Below are 16,795 nucleotides of genomic sequence, written 5' to 3'. Positions count from 1 at the left end.
TGGCAAGGCCAGTTCTCAAGTCAAACCAGTCAGGCAAGTCATATCCATTTTCTGTCAGAGAATCTGACATCATTGTTAAGTTCAAATAGATGTGTTAAGGGGTGACTGGGTGGCTCAGTTGGTTAAGCGTCTGACTCAGATGAGTCGGGCTCCGACATGAGTCAGACTCCGTGCTCAGCGGGGAGTCTGCTTGAAATTTCCTCCCTCCCTCTGCCTCGGCCCACCACCCCCCAGCCCATGTGCGCTGTCTCTAAAATAAATAAAATCTTAAACACACACACAAAATAGATGTGTTAATACACATCCCTGTGACACTGGTTCTAATGTTAATTTAGGTGGGAAAGGACAAGATCCTGAATTTGTGCACTGGATGAAATAAGGTACGACCATCATTAACATCTACAAGTGTCTTGCTTTGCTCTTACTGGATTCCTTCCAGTTAGGGGCAGGAGAAGTCATTAAATGAACATCATCCTTATTTCCACTCCACTTTATATGAATTCAAAACATCCAAACATAAGCCCAAACACACCATTTTTTAAAATTTTTATTGTTATGTTAATCACCATACATTACATCATTAGTTTTTGATGTAGTGTTCCATGATTCATTGTTTGTGCATAACACCCAGTGCTCCACGCAGAATGTGCCCTCTTTAATACCCATCACCAGGCTAACCCATCCCTCCACCCTCCCCTAGAACCCTCAGTTTGTTTTTCAGAGTCCATTGTCTCTCATGGTTCGTCTCCCCCTCCGACTTACTCCCCTTCATTCTTCCCCTCCTGCTATCTTCTTCTTCTTTTTTTCTTAACATATATTGCATTATTTGTTTCAGAGGTACAGGTCTGTGATTCAACAGTCTTGCACAATTCACAGCGCTCACCATAGCACATACCCTCCCCAATGTCTATCACCCAGCCACCCCGTCCCTCCCACTCCCCACCACTCCAGCAACCCTCAGTTTGTTTCCTGAGATTAAGAATTCCTCATATCAGTGAGGTCATATGATACATGTCTTTCTCTGATTGACTTATTTCACTCAGCATAACACCCTCCAGTTCCATCCACGTCGTTGCAAATGGTAAGATTTCATTCCTTTTGATGGCTGCATAATATTCCATTGTGTATATATACCACTTCTTCTTTATCCATTCATCTGTCGATGGACATCTTGGCTCTTTCCACAGTTTGGCTATTGTGGACATTGCTGCTATAAACATTGGGGTGCATGTACCCCTTCGGATCCCTACATTTGTATCTTTGTGGTAAGTACCCAGTAGTGCGATTGCTGGATCGTAGGGTAGCTCTATTTCCAACTGTTTGAGGAACCTCCATACTGTTTTCCAGAGGGGTTGCACCAGCTTGCATTCCCACCAACAGTGTAGGAGGGTTCCCCTTTCTCCACATCCCCGCCAACATCTGTCGTTTCCTGACTTGTTAATTTTCGCCATTCTGACTGGTGTGAGGTGGTATCTCATTGAGGTTTTGATTTGGATTTCCCTGATGCCGAGCGATGTTGAGCACTTTTTCATGTGTCTGTTGGCCATTTGGATGACTTCTTTGGAAAAATGTCTGTTCATGTCTTCTGCCCATTTCTTGATTGGATTATTTGTTCTTTGGGTGTTGAGCCAAACACACCATTTTTAATGCCAAACTTTGTCACCAACAAAAATCTGCAAAAAAACAAAGGAAGTCATAAACCCTGACCTCAGGGTTAAGAAGACTTCACTGGCACTGTTAAGAGAATAAAAAGCTACAGATTGGGGGAAAATATTTGCACATCCCATGTCTGTCAAAGGACTGATATCCAGAATGTATAAAGAACTCCCAAATTCAACAATAAAGAAAAGAACCCATATAATTAAAAAATGAGGGGCATCTGGGTAGTTCAGTCAGTTAAGTGTCTAACTTTGGCTCAGGTCATGATCCCAGGTTCCTGGGATCGAGCCCCATGTTAGACTCCCTGCTCAGTGGCAAGTCTGCTTCTCCCTCTCCCTCTGCCCCTCTCCCTGCTTGTGTTCTGTCTCTCTCTCTCAAATGAATAAATAAAATCTTTGTTTAAAAAGTAAATAGGGGCACCTGGGTGGCTCAGTTGTTAAGCGACTGCCTTCGGCTCAGGTCATGATCCCAGGGTCCTGGGATCGAGCCCCGCATCGGGCTCCCTGCTCAGTGGAAAGCCTGCTTCTCCCTCTCCCACTCCCCCTGCTTGTGTTCCCTCCCTCGCTGTCTCTCTCTCTCTGTCAAATAAATAAATAAAATCTTTAAAAAATAAAAAAATAAAAATGTTTAAAAAAAATAAAAAAATTAAAAAATTAAAATGTTTAAAAAAAATAAAAAAATAAAAAGTAAATAAATAAATTCTTAGAAAATGAAACATGGGGGCGCCTGGGTAGCTCAGCTGTTAAGCATCTGCCTTCGGCTCAGGTCATGATCCCAGGGTCCTGGGATCAAGCCCCACATTGATCTCTCTGCTCAGCGGGAAGCCTGCTTCTCCCTCTCCCACTCCCCCTGCTTGTGTTCCCTCTCTCACTGTCTCTCTCTCTCTGTCAAATAAATAAATAAAATCTTTAAAAAACTAAAAAAATAAAAATGTTTAAAAAAATAAAAAGTAAATAAATAAATTCTTAGAAAATGAAACATGGGGGCGCCTGGGTGGCTCAGTTGTTAAGCATCTGCCTTAGGCTCAGGTCATGATCCCAGGGTCCTGGGATCAAGCCCCGCATTGGGCTCCCTGCTCAGCAGGAAGCCTGCTTCTCCCTCTCCCACTCCCCCTGCTTGTGTTGCCCTCTCCCTGTCTCTCTCTCTGTCAAATAAATAAATAAAATCTCAAAAAAAAAAAGGAAAGAAAATGAGACATGGACAAAGTCACTTCTCCAAAGATACAAGGTTGGCAGATAAGCATAGGAAAAGATGTTCAGCATCACCAGCCACTGGAGAAATGCAAATGAAAACCACCGGGATACCACTACACATCTACTAGAACTGTTAAAATTAAGAATACTGACAATGTCAAGTGCTGGTGAAGATGTAGGGATAACTGGAATTCTCTGCCTGGCTCGGTGCCATCATAGGTAGGGCACGGGACTTCTGGGCAGAGTGCCTGGACATTGCTAGTGGGAATGTGAAAGGGTCCAGCCGCTCTGGCAGACAGCTTGACAGGTTGTTATAAAGTTAAACATACACCTACCAAATGACCCAGCCGCTCCACTCCTGGATATTGTTGCGTGGACCAATGATTCATTCATATTTATTGCCGAGTACTATTCCATGGGATAAACAAACCATGGCATATCCATACAATGCACTACGACTCAGCAGTAATAATTGTTGATACATGCAATGACTTGGATGGATCTTGAAGACATTATACTGAGTGAAAGAAGCCAATTTCAAAAATTACATATTGAATGATTCCATTCATAGGACATCATCAAAAATATAAATCTGGGCTGATGAAGGACAGAGTTGTGGTTGGCAGGTGGCAGGGGAAGAGTGTGGCCATGGAGAGGTAGCCCCGGGAGTGTTTGAGGCGATGTAACCATTCTTTATTCTGATTGTGGTGGTAGTTACAGGAATCCATACAGGTATTAACATTTATAAAACAGTACAAAAGTCAATTTTAGTATAGAACAATGTAAAAAATAAAATTTAAAAAGGAGGCTTGTCACTCCTATTTCAAACTATCTCTTTATTTGGCATCCCAGTGATTTTTATTGCCTTGGAGCAATGTAAGGTTTAAGGTGGTAAGAGGTATGGCTTGCTTTTCTGAACAGAAGAAGGATGTTTAAGAAGGAAGCGGTGGGAAGGAGAGCTGGTGTGCTGTCTCAGACACAAGCCCACAATGACACTTTGGGGCTTGTGATTTATGCAGTGTCCTCCCAGGTGGTCTCTCCGCCTCCTTCCCACACTTTCTTTGTTTTCCTAAGTTTCAGATCTGATCATGGACTTTGCTTCTTAATGCCAAGTAGCTTTGACTGCCTATTTACTTCTTTCCCTCTAGACTGAGCTCACGGGTAGTGAAAAAGGCAGATGAGCACACTGACCCTTAATACACAACCCAGCAGGTGCCGAAAGAGACATTTTCAGGGTGCTTCAGGGGCTAGAAGAGGAAGCACCCCCTTCTCCATCAGGGCTGTCAGGAAGCCTCCAGAAAGACACTCCAATAATGCTGTTTGTCCTCTGGGGGATCCGTAGGAAAACCCCATAAAAAGCAGAGACTCTGTTAAACACCCTCCCGACCCTCTCGGTCTCCACCCTCTCGGTCCCCATCGTTCTGCACGTGACTTGAAGGACAAAGAGTCATAGAGCAGGGACCTCGCTGATCTATTTCTCTAACACTTCAGCCACTCCAGATTTCTTTCAGTTCCTCTTTCTCATCTAAGGGCCTTTGAACAATTTCTGCCCTCAGATGAGTGTTTTCCTCACCCTCTTTCTGTTGACTAACCTCCAAATATCTTTAAGGTTTCAACTTCAACATCACTTTCTGGAGGGGATGGAGGCGCCCCTCTTCCCCTCAGGGGAACCCCTATGTTGCAGGCTCCCACAGAGGTCTGTACTTCCCTTTCTGAATACTCATGGCATCGTCCCGCCCCGTGTAAGGGTTGCCTTGCTGCAGTCTGTCATCTGTGAAAGCAGGGACCATCTGGTTCCTGCCCTATTCCCAGGGCTTGGCACAGATCCTGGCACCTGGGAGAGGCTCAAAAATACTTGTCGCTTCCATGGAATTTCAATAGTTAGTACACCTTCCTCATCTGAAAGAGGAAGACCAAGGCACATGGGTGGGAGAATGAGGTTTCTGACCATTTCAAGTTAGTGGCAAAGGCCAGAGCTGGCTCGCAGACTAGAGAACTCTCTGCCCTGGGGTCCAGTGGAGCTGCCTCCTTGGCTTGCTTCTTTGCGTCCGAGTAGGACGGTAATCAACTGGGACGTTGGTTTTTGTGTTTTTGGCGGGTTTTTTTTTTTTTTTTTTTTTTTTTGGTATTCTCTGGGTTTTCACTTCTAAAATGTGCACAAAGACGAGACTTTCCCAAGAACTGTTTTGATTCATGTAGAGAACACACTGCTTTTGAAGAGTGGGAGTGGGTGTTTCTTTAAAAATTTCCTCCAGCTTCCAAGTGTTTAATTTGAACACTTTTGAATCTTTAGAAAATTTGCACCAATAGGACAACAAAGACCCATCTATACTTCGTCTAGATTCTTCGGTCGCTAACATTTTGCTAGTGGCTCGCTTTTTCTCTCTCTCTCCCTGTGTGTGTGTGTGTATACACACTTCCTGTCTTCTATACACACACACACACACACACACACTATATACATGTACACATACACTTATTCTTTGTTGACCCATTTAAGAGTCAGCTGTAGACTAAAAATTATTACATTTTACCCCTGAACACTTTAGCATGTACCCACCAAGAACAATGAGCAATCTTCTACACAAATACAACATAGTTAACAGTCTCACAACATGATTAGCTAATATACATCCATATTCAAACTTCCCCAGGTATGTCAATTATGTCCTTTATAACTGCTTTTTAAAAAATCCAGGATCCAGGGGGGAGCCTGGCTGGCTCAGTCAGTGAAGCATGTGACTCTTGATCTCAGGGTCGTGAGTTTGAGCCCCACATTGGGTATAGAGATTACTTAAAAATTAAAATCTTTAAAAAAAAAAAGCATAAAAATCCAGGATCCAGTCAAGAATCATGAACTGCATTTTGTTGCCTCCTTTGCCTTCTTTAATGTTGAACAGTTTCCTCACTACTTTATCTTTCATGATACTGACACTTTTGAAGAGTCCAGTCCAGCCATTTTATAGAATTTCCCTCACGTGGATTTGTCTGATTACTTCCTCATGGTTAGATCCGGAATCAACTTTTTTTCTCTTTGAGCAAACATGCCACTCGCATGACACAGTGGGTGGCTCTTTGTTGGAGTGTCTTCAATTCAGAGGTCTGGGGCCTTGAGGTCATGGGCTAGATCCCCAAGACCTCCCCGCCCCGCCTCCGCCGGGGCTGGACAGTGGGAACGCCCAGGGAGCCAGCAGGGAAAGGCCAAAGCTTCAGTCTTGGCAGAAGTCATGGCCAGCCATGGCTGCTGACGGCGGGGCACTGCTGCGGGACAACCAAGGCCGAGGTGAGAACTTGCCCTTCCTACCACGAGCTCCACGTGACCAGTGGCCAGCTCCTCAGCCAGGCGGTCACCTGCTGCTGTGGCCAGTCTCCGATGATGCGGCTGCCAGGGGAGCAAGAAGAGAGCTCAGGTGATAATCGTGCCAGTGTAGTCCTACTGGAAAGAAATGACAGCAAGGGGACAGGGGCACAATGACAGAGAACCAGAATTAAAAAACGAACCGACGGGGTGAGAGACAGAGGGGACACACCCCAGAGTAGAGAGTGAGAGACACAGAAACAGAGAGTCAGACACGCAGGCCCGCAGGGACAAAAAAGCACCAGCTGCTGGGCTTCACGAGCAACTTCCAAGTCTGTTTCTCAGGCTCTTCGGCTTTAAGATTTTGGAAAGTGAAAAGCGGGTGGGTTTATACTGGTCTGACTCAAAGGGCACAAGGGCTTCTCCTAAGGGGCCATGTGGGGTCACCTCCTCCGTCTGTCCTTTTCCAAACACAGAACTTCTTCCTGGTGCCCCCAAACCAGGCCCCAGGCCAGAAGTTTCCTACTCCGGCTCAGAATGTCTTCCCATTTTTCACAGGGTTGTCAGCAGACAGAAACCTACTTGTCACACATCTGGGGTGAAGGGGAGGAGGAGAGAAGCAGACAGAAGGGACCACACAGAGAAAAGAAGGGCACCAAAAATAGCCTTCCCTCTGTGAGTGGAGAGCAACCCAAGACCCCAGGGGTTGCCCAGCGGGTGTGACCGTAGCTAATAATAACAGGCCAGGGTTTCTCACGCCGAGAGGGACTGGTGGGGGGCGGGTAGCTCACGAGGTAGAGCTCCCCACAGAAGAACTGTATGTGGACAGGGAGGGCTTCCTGGCGACAATGTGCACCATCTGTACTTTTCTTTGGCAGGAAGAGAAGAAAATGTTAAAAGCACAGTGGGGAGCCACGACCCCGGCTTCAGGGCTCCCAGCTGAACCCTGTGAGGCCCCTGTTCTGCCTTCTGCCCTTGGCCGAAAGAACAAAGCTCAGGCTGTGCATCTTACTGAGGAGGTTGAGGGGCGTCAAGGGGCGGGAGAGGACATCCTGAAAACTCTCCAGCCATTCCCGCTGCTCCTTCTCGCTGGGGCAGGTGAAGATGAATCTCCGCTCAGGGGTGACAATCGTGAGGCCGGCTTTCCAGCGGTTCCCTCGGATACCCTTGGGCAGGTCCTCATAGACTCCGTACCCCTGCTCGTTGCTCCCAAGAAAAACCTGGCCCTGTTCAAAGGCATCCTGAAGATAGAGGACACTTGGTCATCAGAGGCCACACCTGGGGCAGACAGGCACCTGCAGCCCAGACATCCCCCAAGCTCTATTTTAGGAAGAGGTGTTTCATGCGTGTAGTGAGGGTCTCTGCTGGGGATCTCTGCTTGGTGGGACCTGGAATTTGAAAGGCTACAAAACCATAAAAGAAATCACACACGTGATCTGTTAAAATGATACTTACTTAACATCATGGGCAGCTTGCTATGCACCAAGAATTCAAGTTCTTGACCTTAAGTAACTTATATAATCCTCATGGCAACCTCTGAGGAAGGCACTGTTATTAAGCCTATTTTCCAGAGGAGGAAACTGAGGCACAGAGAGCTAAGTGCTCTGCCCAAAGCATACCACTAAGTGGCAGGACTGAAAGTTCTAAAGCCCACAGTCCTAACCACTAGCCTCCCCTTGAGAAGTGAGCCCTGGAGACAGGAAGAGGAAGAACTACATTTTTACATTTATATTTTACATTGTAAAATATAAGTGTTACAATGTTTTACAATGTTTAACTACACTGACAGCATTTTGGATACACAGAGGAAGTCCTGTGCACAGGAGATGACAGAGACGAGCAAAAGTGGAGGTGTGTTCCTCACCAGGTTTCTCCCGCACTGCCACTTCCCCACGGTCCCCGGCTAGCCAGACCCCACCTCTGTCTGCGGGTGTACTGAAAAGGGGCCGGCAGTGGCTCTTACCAGTGGGTTCTTGTAATAGAGCAGCCTCCGCTCCTGGGGATCCAGGGCAAACCACCTTTTTTTGAAAGGTTCTCTCTGCTGCAAAAGAGGGAAGCTCAAACCAGGGCCAGCCAAGCGGGGGAGCACAGAGGTCAGAGAGCTGGCCAGTCCCTTAGCCAGCAGCCACCCCAGCGCTCCTCCCAGAGGCTCTGCCCACCTCCCCCCCTCCTCCCCCCCGCTGGCTGCACCCTGTGCCTCTGGGTGCTGCTGTGGGTAGGAAGAAGGGCTACAGACAAGAAGTCTCAGAAAAAGGAAGTGGAAGTCAGAAGCAGTGATGGCTCAGCGGTGCTGACAGCGCTGGCCTGGGTGGAATTCTAACCGAGGTCAGGGGAAAGAAAGCCCCTGGCGGGAACCCTTGGGGAGTGGCCGTGCCATCAGCGGGTGAAGGCAGAAAACAAAATGTGCAATGCTTTGACTTGTTTTTGAGCTGCCCAGAGGCTTTCTTTTTCACACTGATTGCCTAACACCTTTCCCTGCAGTCTTAACATCCATCCTGTCAAGATAAGACATCTTAAAAAAAAAAGAAAAAGCAAGCATTGGATTGCCGCTGCTTTGGGAGTTTTTTAAGGAGGTTCCCTCTGCTTTCCCTTCTTGTCCTCCCTTCCCCCCTTCCTCCCCTCTCCAGCCAGACTTCTGATTTGGAGCTGCGCCCCTCTAGGCATCCAGGCTGGGCACCCCCCCCCCCCCGCCCCCAGGTGCTCTCACAGCAGGAGCTGTCACCCCTCCGGACCCTCCAAGGGATGCCCAAGAGCAGCCAGCCTTCCCTTCCTTCCTAGGTAAGTGCGAATGAGCAGCACTGGGAGTTGGGGCAGGTTTAGCAAAGGAGGGCAGAGGCTGAGCTGGAGGGAGGGTGTGTGTGCTGGGAAGGGGTGAGACCATGTGTGGGCCTAGGTGTGTGTTTTCAGACCAGTCACTAGCCCCTGTCTCACTTGGACAGTCCTGGTAGGCCCCCAGCACAAAGCACACACGGGTTCTGGAAAGGGCAAAAGCTGTCGCCCCAAAGAGTCCCTTTTCAGCTATGTTTTCCTAGGAGTGGGGTCAGTTAGACGGACTTAAGAGGAAGAAAGAGGAAGGAAGCTGGGGCTCCTGCGTGGCTCAGTCAGTTAAGCTTCTGCCTTTGGATCAGGTCATGATCTCAGGGTCCTGGGATCGAGCTGCATGGGCTCCCTGCTCAGCGGGGAATGTGCTTCTCCCTCTCCCTCTACCCCACCTCTCCCCTCTGCTCACTCACTGTCTCTCAAACAAATAAATAAAATCTTAAAAAAAAAAAAAAAAGGAGGAAAGAAGCTGCTTGTGATGTCGATAAAGAAGGAGGATGCCCACGGATCAGAAGCACCTGTAGCCATCCTGGACCACGCACCAGCTCACCAGTCTCCACTTGGTCTTTTGCCCCAGGAACTGACAAACATTGGGTTATCTTCCCTTCCCTCCCTCTTCCCACCGTCTGGCTCCCCACTTTCCCACTTCCCAAATTCTGCCCTATTGCCCACTGGAACCAGGGCCGTGTAAGTCCCCCAGAGAGCGGTGGAACGTACCTTTGGACCAGTCTTTTCCATGAAGCCTTGTTTGAGGTACTTCCTGGTGATGAGGGGCACGAGCTGGGGGAAGGGAGATATAACACTGATCCCCCGACTCATACGCCAAGGGTTCAAGGTCCCCCACTGAACTTGGCTCCCCAACATAGGGGAAGTTTGGAATGGGGAAGGATGTGGTTCACAGGGTTATATTTGGAATGTGGTATTGGATGCAATATTAACATTTCAACAGTCAGATGACAGCATCTCAGATGTTTGCGGAGCTCACCAGCAGAGCCCAATCGTGGCTTAAGGAGTTAGTCTGAGGATTCCTTCAGCAACCCCAGGAGGTAGACAGAGGCAAGGCTCTGAGGAAACCCTCCTGGTGTCAGGGGGCATATTCTGAGGGTCTACGTGTGTCAAGCTCTGGGTGCAGTTCTCACCCACCCTGTGAGGTGGACATTATTATCTTCATTGGGCCCAGGGCAGGGGAAAAGGGGAAGTGAAGTCTGGGAAGTCGAAAGGAAGAAAACTGTGGGCCGAAAAAGATAAACTCGACCACTCCCCTGGCCCCAAAATACATTCTATAGGCCTTAATTCCTTCATTTGGAAGGAAGACTCCTGAACTGTGCAAGAATCTGAACCCGAGCCAGGGCCATGCTAGTCTCGGCCTAGGGAAGCAACCGGAAGAAGGAAGAGCACATGGATGGAGCGCTGCTCACTGACTGAGTCCTAGAAGCCGAGGCTCTCTCGAGTCTCACAGCAGCCCTGGAAAGGAGGTGTTGTCCCCACAATGACAGATGAGCGAACCAAGGCTCAGAGCAGTGAGGTGACGTGCCCCAGGTAACACATCAGCTTCTCTGACTTCGGAGGCCACCCCTTTCTTAGTCTGGGACTCCCCCCGCCCCCGCCACCCCACTGGAACTCCCCAGGTGTCTAGCCTCTGGATCCCCAAGCTTGAGCCAGGTCCAGGTGGCTGCCCAGAACCTCAGGCCATCCCTAGCCGCAGGGGGAAGAAAGGCAGCAGAGACACGGGAGTGGAGAGGAGAGGAGGCGAGAAGACACTGAGGAGTTGGCCAAAGACCAATGTCCTCTGCAGAGGTCAGCAAAGTTGGAGAGCCAGCCCGGATGACGAAGGCTGGGAGTCTGTCCTGTGACCTCTCTAGTCCGCACTCAGCACACACAGCGCCCTGCCCGCAGACTGTGCATTCGCTCCTGCTGGGTGCTGACTCGGCAGACCAGGAGGGTCCTGAAACAGGCCTGGCTGGAGTCGCTCCCAGAGAGTTGCCAACTCCGTGCACTGCCAGGCCTGGAGAGGACGCCTGTTCCCAAAACTTAGCTCCCTGCAAACCTTGGAATTTAGGAGCATTTAGGCATTCAAGGAGGGTCTAACGGTTTGGAACAAGAAAGTCCTGGGATGAATAGGGTGTCTCCGCCCCCATCATTTACAAAATCCTCCTAGAGCAGGGTGGAAAGCAGACCCCAGACCATAGCACCTCGGAGCTGGAAGGGACCCTGAAGATGACCCAATCACCATCTGACAGATGTGGAAACAGATGCTCTGGGAAGTGATGAGACCCGCAGCGGTCAGTGAGTTAGCGACAGAGCATCGTGAGAGCCCGAGCCTCCTGGCTCAAGGCAGCAGCCTCTGCCCCACACACCTGAGAGATGTAGATGGGTGCCCCACAAATCTGAGGATGACCATAATGAAGTTCTCAGGATCACCATTACCTTGGCCACAGAAGGCAGACTGCTCCTGTTAGAATTGTAATGGAGAAGATCCCATTGCCTTCCCAAGACCAGAACACAAAAGGGCAAAGGGAGCACATCAGAGTGGGAAGAGCACCCTTGAGTATTCACCTGACCTTCTGGGGATTCAGTTTCTCATCAGTAAAATGGGAATAATCACTCCGCCTAACTGTCTACTACAAGGGATTACTAGATAACAGGGAATACAAGATAAAATGGGCTCAAAAGCACTTTGTAAACAGTACATTAGGGATCATCTGCACATTTCAGTGGGAAAAGGGGTGAGAAAGAGATACCCCCCAAAAAAGAGATGTCCAAATCCTGAGCCCCTTGACACTGGGGATGGTGGCTATGCATCCCAAAGGGGACAGTCTGACCTATATTTTGGAGATTGCCTTGCCATGTGTGAGGCCATAATCCCGCAAAGAAAGCCTTTGGTTTCCCTCTGAGGTATCCAACCCCAAATCTCAAGGTCTTGTCCACAAACAAAGCTAGTCTGGCCTCTGAGTATTTTTGAGGTCAGCAGACAAAGAGAGGGGATGGCAGGGAGGAGACTCAGAAGTTGGGGTCCATGGGGCACCTGGGTGGCTCAGTCGGGTTCAGCATCCGATTCTTGGTTTCTGCTCAGGTCATGATTTCAGGGTCATTAGATCAAGTCCCGCAGCATCAGGCTCCGCACTCAGCGGGGAGTCTGCTTTTCTCTCCCTCTCCCCCCACCCTGCTCACGCTCTCTCTCGCTCTCTCTCTCTCAAATAAATAAAATCTTAAAAAAGAAGAAGAAGTTGGGGTCCACGTTTAGCTCACCTCAGACTCCGGGAACTCAGGAAAGGCTGTTTTTAGGTATTGCAGACGGGCAGCACGGAGGGCATTGAACCAGTCCACTATCTCCTGTGGAGAAAAACGAGAACAAACAGCCTGTGAGATGGAGTAGTGGGGGAGCTGAGTTTGGTGGCAGGAAGCTAGCTGGGTCTTCAGGTTCAGCACATGCACATCCCCCCCATCCCAGTTCTGCTCAGGGGCCTGTGCACTGATCACAGGTATCTGTGAGGACGATGCCAGAGCAAGTGGGAAGCCACTGACAGATGTCCAGAGCCATGGGGAAAAGACCAAGGTGAACTGCACCAGAGTTAGGTAATGGCCTTGGGCCTTGCTTGGCCCTTTCCAACGTGTGTAAGAATCACCTGAGCATCTCTTTTTTTAAAATGCAGATTTGGATCCAGTGGGTTTGAGGTAGGTGGGGCCTGAGATCCTGCATTCCTAACAAGCTCTCTGGTGATGAGATGCTGGTCAGTGGGACACAACTGGAGGAGCAAGGGTCTTCAGATGTCAAAGACTGGCTCTCGAGTGCGGGCAGGTACACCTGCAGATTCTCCTCCAATGTGGATGCTCATCACCTGGAGTGCAACTTGGCCCAAAGCTGGCTTGGACTGGCTTGCGTCCTTCTGGGGGGAGTGCATCCTTGGCAGTGTGGGCCACCGTTATCCCTGGTGAACCACTTGTCCAGCTGGCTCTGCTGTGGCTCCGCTGCTCTGCAAAGGGTCCTCCCACAGCAGCCGGAGTGATTTTTTTTTCCCCAGAGTGATTTTCTTTTTCTTTTTCTTTTTTTAATTTATTTTTTAAATTATTTATTTGTCAAAAAAAGACAGGAGGAACGGCAGGCAGAGGGAGAAGCAGGCTCCCCCCTGAGCAAGGAGCCCGATGCGGGGCTTGATCCCAGGACCCTGGGATCATGACCCGAGCTGAAAGCAGTCGCTTAACTGACTGAGCCGCCCAGGCACCCCTTGTCCACTTCACTTGCAAATGAGCTACGTGGCTCCTGCAGGCATGAAAGTTTGCAGCCCCCATTTATGCCTATCTAACAGAGAAGCTGGGGCATTGAGGAAAAGAGAAGGGCCAGACAGTATCAACGATGCCTATTTCCCCATCTTACTCCCTCCCCAGTCTGTGAGATCCTTGAAGCCCACCCGTGGCTCTGCCCTATTTGCTACCACACTCTCTAGAGCCAGGGCAGTACTTTGCACATTGCAGAGGCTCAATAAGGACTAATTGGAAGAGTGAATGAGTGGGGTGCCTGGGTGGTTCAGCTGATGAAGTGTCTGACTTCAGCTCAGGTCATGATCTCGGGGTCCTAGGATTGAGCCCGTGGCGGGCTCCACACTCTACAGATGGAGTCTGCTTGTCCTCTGCCCCTCCCCCCTGCTCTCTCTCTCTCCCAAATAAATAAAATCTTAAAAAAAAGACTGAGTGAGAGATACAGATGTGAAATCGCCCATAAGATTTTACCCTTTACAACTGCTACAATCATGAGCAAATAATTAGCGAGGTTTTTTGTTTTGTTTTTTAAAGATTTTATTTATTTATTTGAGAGGGAGAGATAGTGAGAGAGCATGAGCAGGGGGGAGAGGGAGAAGCAGACTCCCCTGCTCAGCAGGGAGCCCGACATGGGGCTCGATGTCAGGACCCCAGGATCATGACCTGAGCTGAAGACACTTAACCACTGAGCCACCCAGGTGCCCTAATTAGCAGAGATTAATGTTTGAAATGTACTTCACTGTAATGAAATTCGTTCACATTCATGGTTCATGGTCATTCACCCTCTAAACCCCTCTGGGCAGGTGGGTGTTCTGATCCATAAACAAGCAGATGGAGGAGGGGAAGGGACTTGGCCCAGTAACACAGCCCAGAGTGGCAGAACCAGGGCTCCAGTTTCTGACTCCAAACCCCGATTCTTCATAGCCTCCACTGCCAGGAACTCTGCCCAGACTCTGCCAGCATCCCAGTACTGGGGCCCCTTGGGAAAATCTTTGTCTCGGTCTCGGGTTCCTGGCTCCTGCTACCAAGGATTCTCCCTCCAGCAGAGGCACAAACGGGGGTGGGGTAAGATGGTCGTAGGACTCAGGAATCATAGTCTGGGTGACCCTGAGCAAGTTACTTAACATGCCTGTGGCTCAGTAACATAGGGTTAAAACATCTCCAGGACTGTTTTGAGGATTAAGAAATGATATATAGCAGGGCGCCTGGGTGGCTCAGTCAATGAAGGGTCTGCCTCTTGATTTCAGCTCAGGTCATGATCTCAGGGTCATGGGTTCAAGCTCTGCATCGGGCTCCGCGCTCAGTGGGGAGTCTGTTTGTCTCTCTCCCTCTGCTCCTCCCCAACTCGGTGCTCTCTCTCTCTCTCTCTCTCTCTCAAATAAGTAAATAAATAAATAAAATCTTAAAAAAGGAAAGAAAGAAAGAAATGATGTATGGTGGTTACCAAGAACAGTGCCTGGCACAGAATTAATAGGCACTCAAAAATGTCTACCCTCACCTCTACCCCTCTGCACTTCCACTTGGCATCTGTGTCCCTTGCTCAGTCAGGAGACTGCTCATTCTGACCTAGCTTACTCTCTTGGACCTGTACTACTGGCCTGCTCTTCTCTGGCAGAGCTGCAGAGCTGATGTCTTAAACTTTAATGTGCTTAAGGATCCCCTGGAGCTCCTGTGAAAACGCAGTTTCTAATTCAGTAGGTTCCAGTGGGCCTGAGACTGTGTTTCTAACCAGCTCCGAGGTGATGCTAACGCTCTGAGGGAGCCGGACGTGGGGCTCGATCCCAAGACCCCAGGATCATGACCTGGGCCGAAGGCAGCCACTTAACTGCTTAACTCCGAGGACCACGTGGGGAGAAGCAGGGCCCTCGAGTTCAGGGCTGCCGGATCTTCCGTTCATCCCTGTTCCTGCATGCAGAGTCTCTGCCCTACCTGGATTTGTCCCCCTGGGCATAGCCCCTCCTGCTAACTGGACTCCCCGTAGTGGCTATGCGCTGTCCAGACGCACACCCCATGGTGCTTGTCAGGTTTTTCTCCCTGACCTCGCTCTGCGTTGCTCCTACGGCTCTCTGGGACCGGAAAGGGACAAGAGATGAGGCCAACAGCGGCAGCTGAACCAGCTGGCAAGGCAGGCCAGCAGAGTCCTGCGTGTGGGCTGGGGGCCGGGATGGCAACGCCGGTCATCTCACCTTCCCACTCTCGTGGTACACGAACAGGTTCCTGATGTGGCCCTCTCTCCTGTAGGTGATCTGCAGCCCATGGGGGTTCCCTATCTTCTCTGTCTCAAAGGTGGCATTCAAATCCTTGATGCTGATGACAGCTTTGGGGCCTTTACCCTGAAAGAGAGGATGCGGGTGACTTCTCTCCACCTTCACCAGGCCTTAATACACACGGATAACCAATTTGTATCTTTCCGTGGCTTTTAAATGTTCCTGCTCTAATATCGAGATGCACCGATGTTGTACTGCTCTCCTGTGTTTTGGCCATCCCGCCGTTTCCACTTGATCAGATTGGCTTCTCAGAGCTGGGAGGTAGCTTGGAAAGGCCTGAACTTAGGACATTTCAAACTTTTTAGCCACAGAACTTTTTCAGAAGTAAATCATTTATGGAAGCCAAACGAATGAAATAAAGCAGATAAAGGGCGCCTGGGTGGCTCAGCCGTTGAGCGTCTGCCTTCGGCTCGGGTCACGATCCCAGGGTCCTGGGATCGAGCCCCGCCTCGGGCTCCCTGCTCCGCGGGAAGCCTGCTTCTCCCTCTCCCATGCCCCCTGCTTGTGTTCCCTCTCTCGCTGTGTCTCTCTCTATCAAATAAATAAATAAAATCTTTAAAAAAAAAAAGCGTCTGCCTTTGGCTCAGGTCACGATCCCAGGGTCCTGGGATCGAGCCCCGCCTCGGGCTCCCTGCTCCGCGGGAAGCCTGCTTCTCCCCCTCCCACGCCCCCTGCTTGTGTTCCCTCTCTCGCTGTGTCTCTCTCTGTCAGATAAAATAAAATCTTTAAAAAAAAATAAAAAATAAATAAAACAGATAAACAGATAAAAGCAGGTATGGGAGTCTTGGGGAGCTCCCTTCCACGCTCTACTCTGTTGGCAGGGGTCTGGAACAAGGGTTAAGCATTAACTGTATCTATTCCTTGCCTAGATACTAAGCAAGGAAGGGAAAAGAGTGTTTTCCTTTGTAACTGGTAAGAGAGAAAAATGTTACAAACACTCTAGACCTGGGGCAGCCATTAACCACATGTAGCTATTTAAATTAAAATTTAACAAAAATGAAACTTCCGTTCCTTGGGGCATACCTGGCTGGCTCACTCAGTAGAGCGTGCGACGCTTAATCTCAAGGATCATGAGTTCAAGCCCCACAGTGGGCATGGAGCTTAGTTTAAAAAAAATTACAGAAAAATACAAAAATAAAACTTCAGTTCCTTATGCTTAGCCCCATTTCAAGTGCTCAAGTAGCCACTTGGGGCTAGGGTATCGGACAGGGCAGACATAGAACATTCCCATCACTGAACAAAGTTCTATTCGATAGTCTTCTCTAGAGGGAAATTTGGTCATACTTATTAAAATGTTGAAT

The 16,795-nt window shown here is 49.3% G+C and overlaps 1 protein-coding gene across 7 annotated transcripts in view; it reads right to left on the bottom strand.

Annotated features, from left to right (window-relative positions):
* Positions 1–1,544: 1,544 nt before the first annotated feature.
* The window catches only part of ADAP2 (ArfGAP with dual PH domains 2), a 29,477-nt gene continuing 14,226 nt past the window's right edge, over positions 1,545–16,795 (bottom strand). For 2 of the 7 annotated variants that reach the window (XM_027567976.1, XM_027567972.1), the window contains exons 6-10: positions 15,414–15,560; positions 12,220–12,303; positions 9,688–9,750; positions 8,114–8,191; positions 6,256–7,391 (exon numbers count right to left, since the gene is read on the bottom strand). In XM_027567976.1, coding sequence (XP_027423777.1) covers positions 7,077–7,391; positions 8,114–8,191; positions 9,688–9,750; positions 12,220–12,303; positions 15,414–15,560 — 687 coding nt within the window. In that variant the 3' untranslated portion in view covers positions 6,256–7,076. Of the gene's footprint in view, positions 1,674–3,187; positions 6,235–6,255; positions 7,392–8,113; positions 8,192–9,687; positions 9,751–12,219; positions 12,304–15,413; positions 15,561–16,795 lie in introns of those variants that run through there. The other 5 variants (XR_003515346.2, XM_027567974.2, XR_003515347.2 and 2 more) reach the window with 5 other exon arrangements.

Source organism: Zalophus californianus, chromosome 16 (genome assembly GCF_009762305.2).
Source record: "Zalophus californianus isolate mZalCal1 chromosome 16, mZalCal1.pri.v2, whole genome shotgun sequence".
Classification (NCBI taxonomy): Eukaryota; Metazoa; Chordata; class Mammalia; order Carnivora; family Otariidae; genus Zalophus; species Zalophus californianus.
Note: the sequence above shows the minus strand (reverse complement) of the source record. Positions and strands in the feature narration are given on the sequence as shown.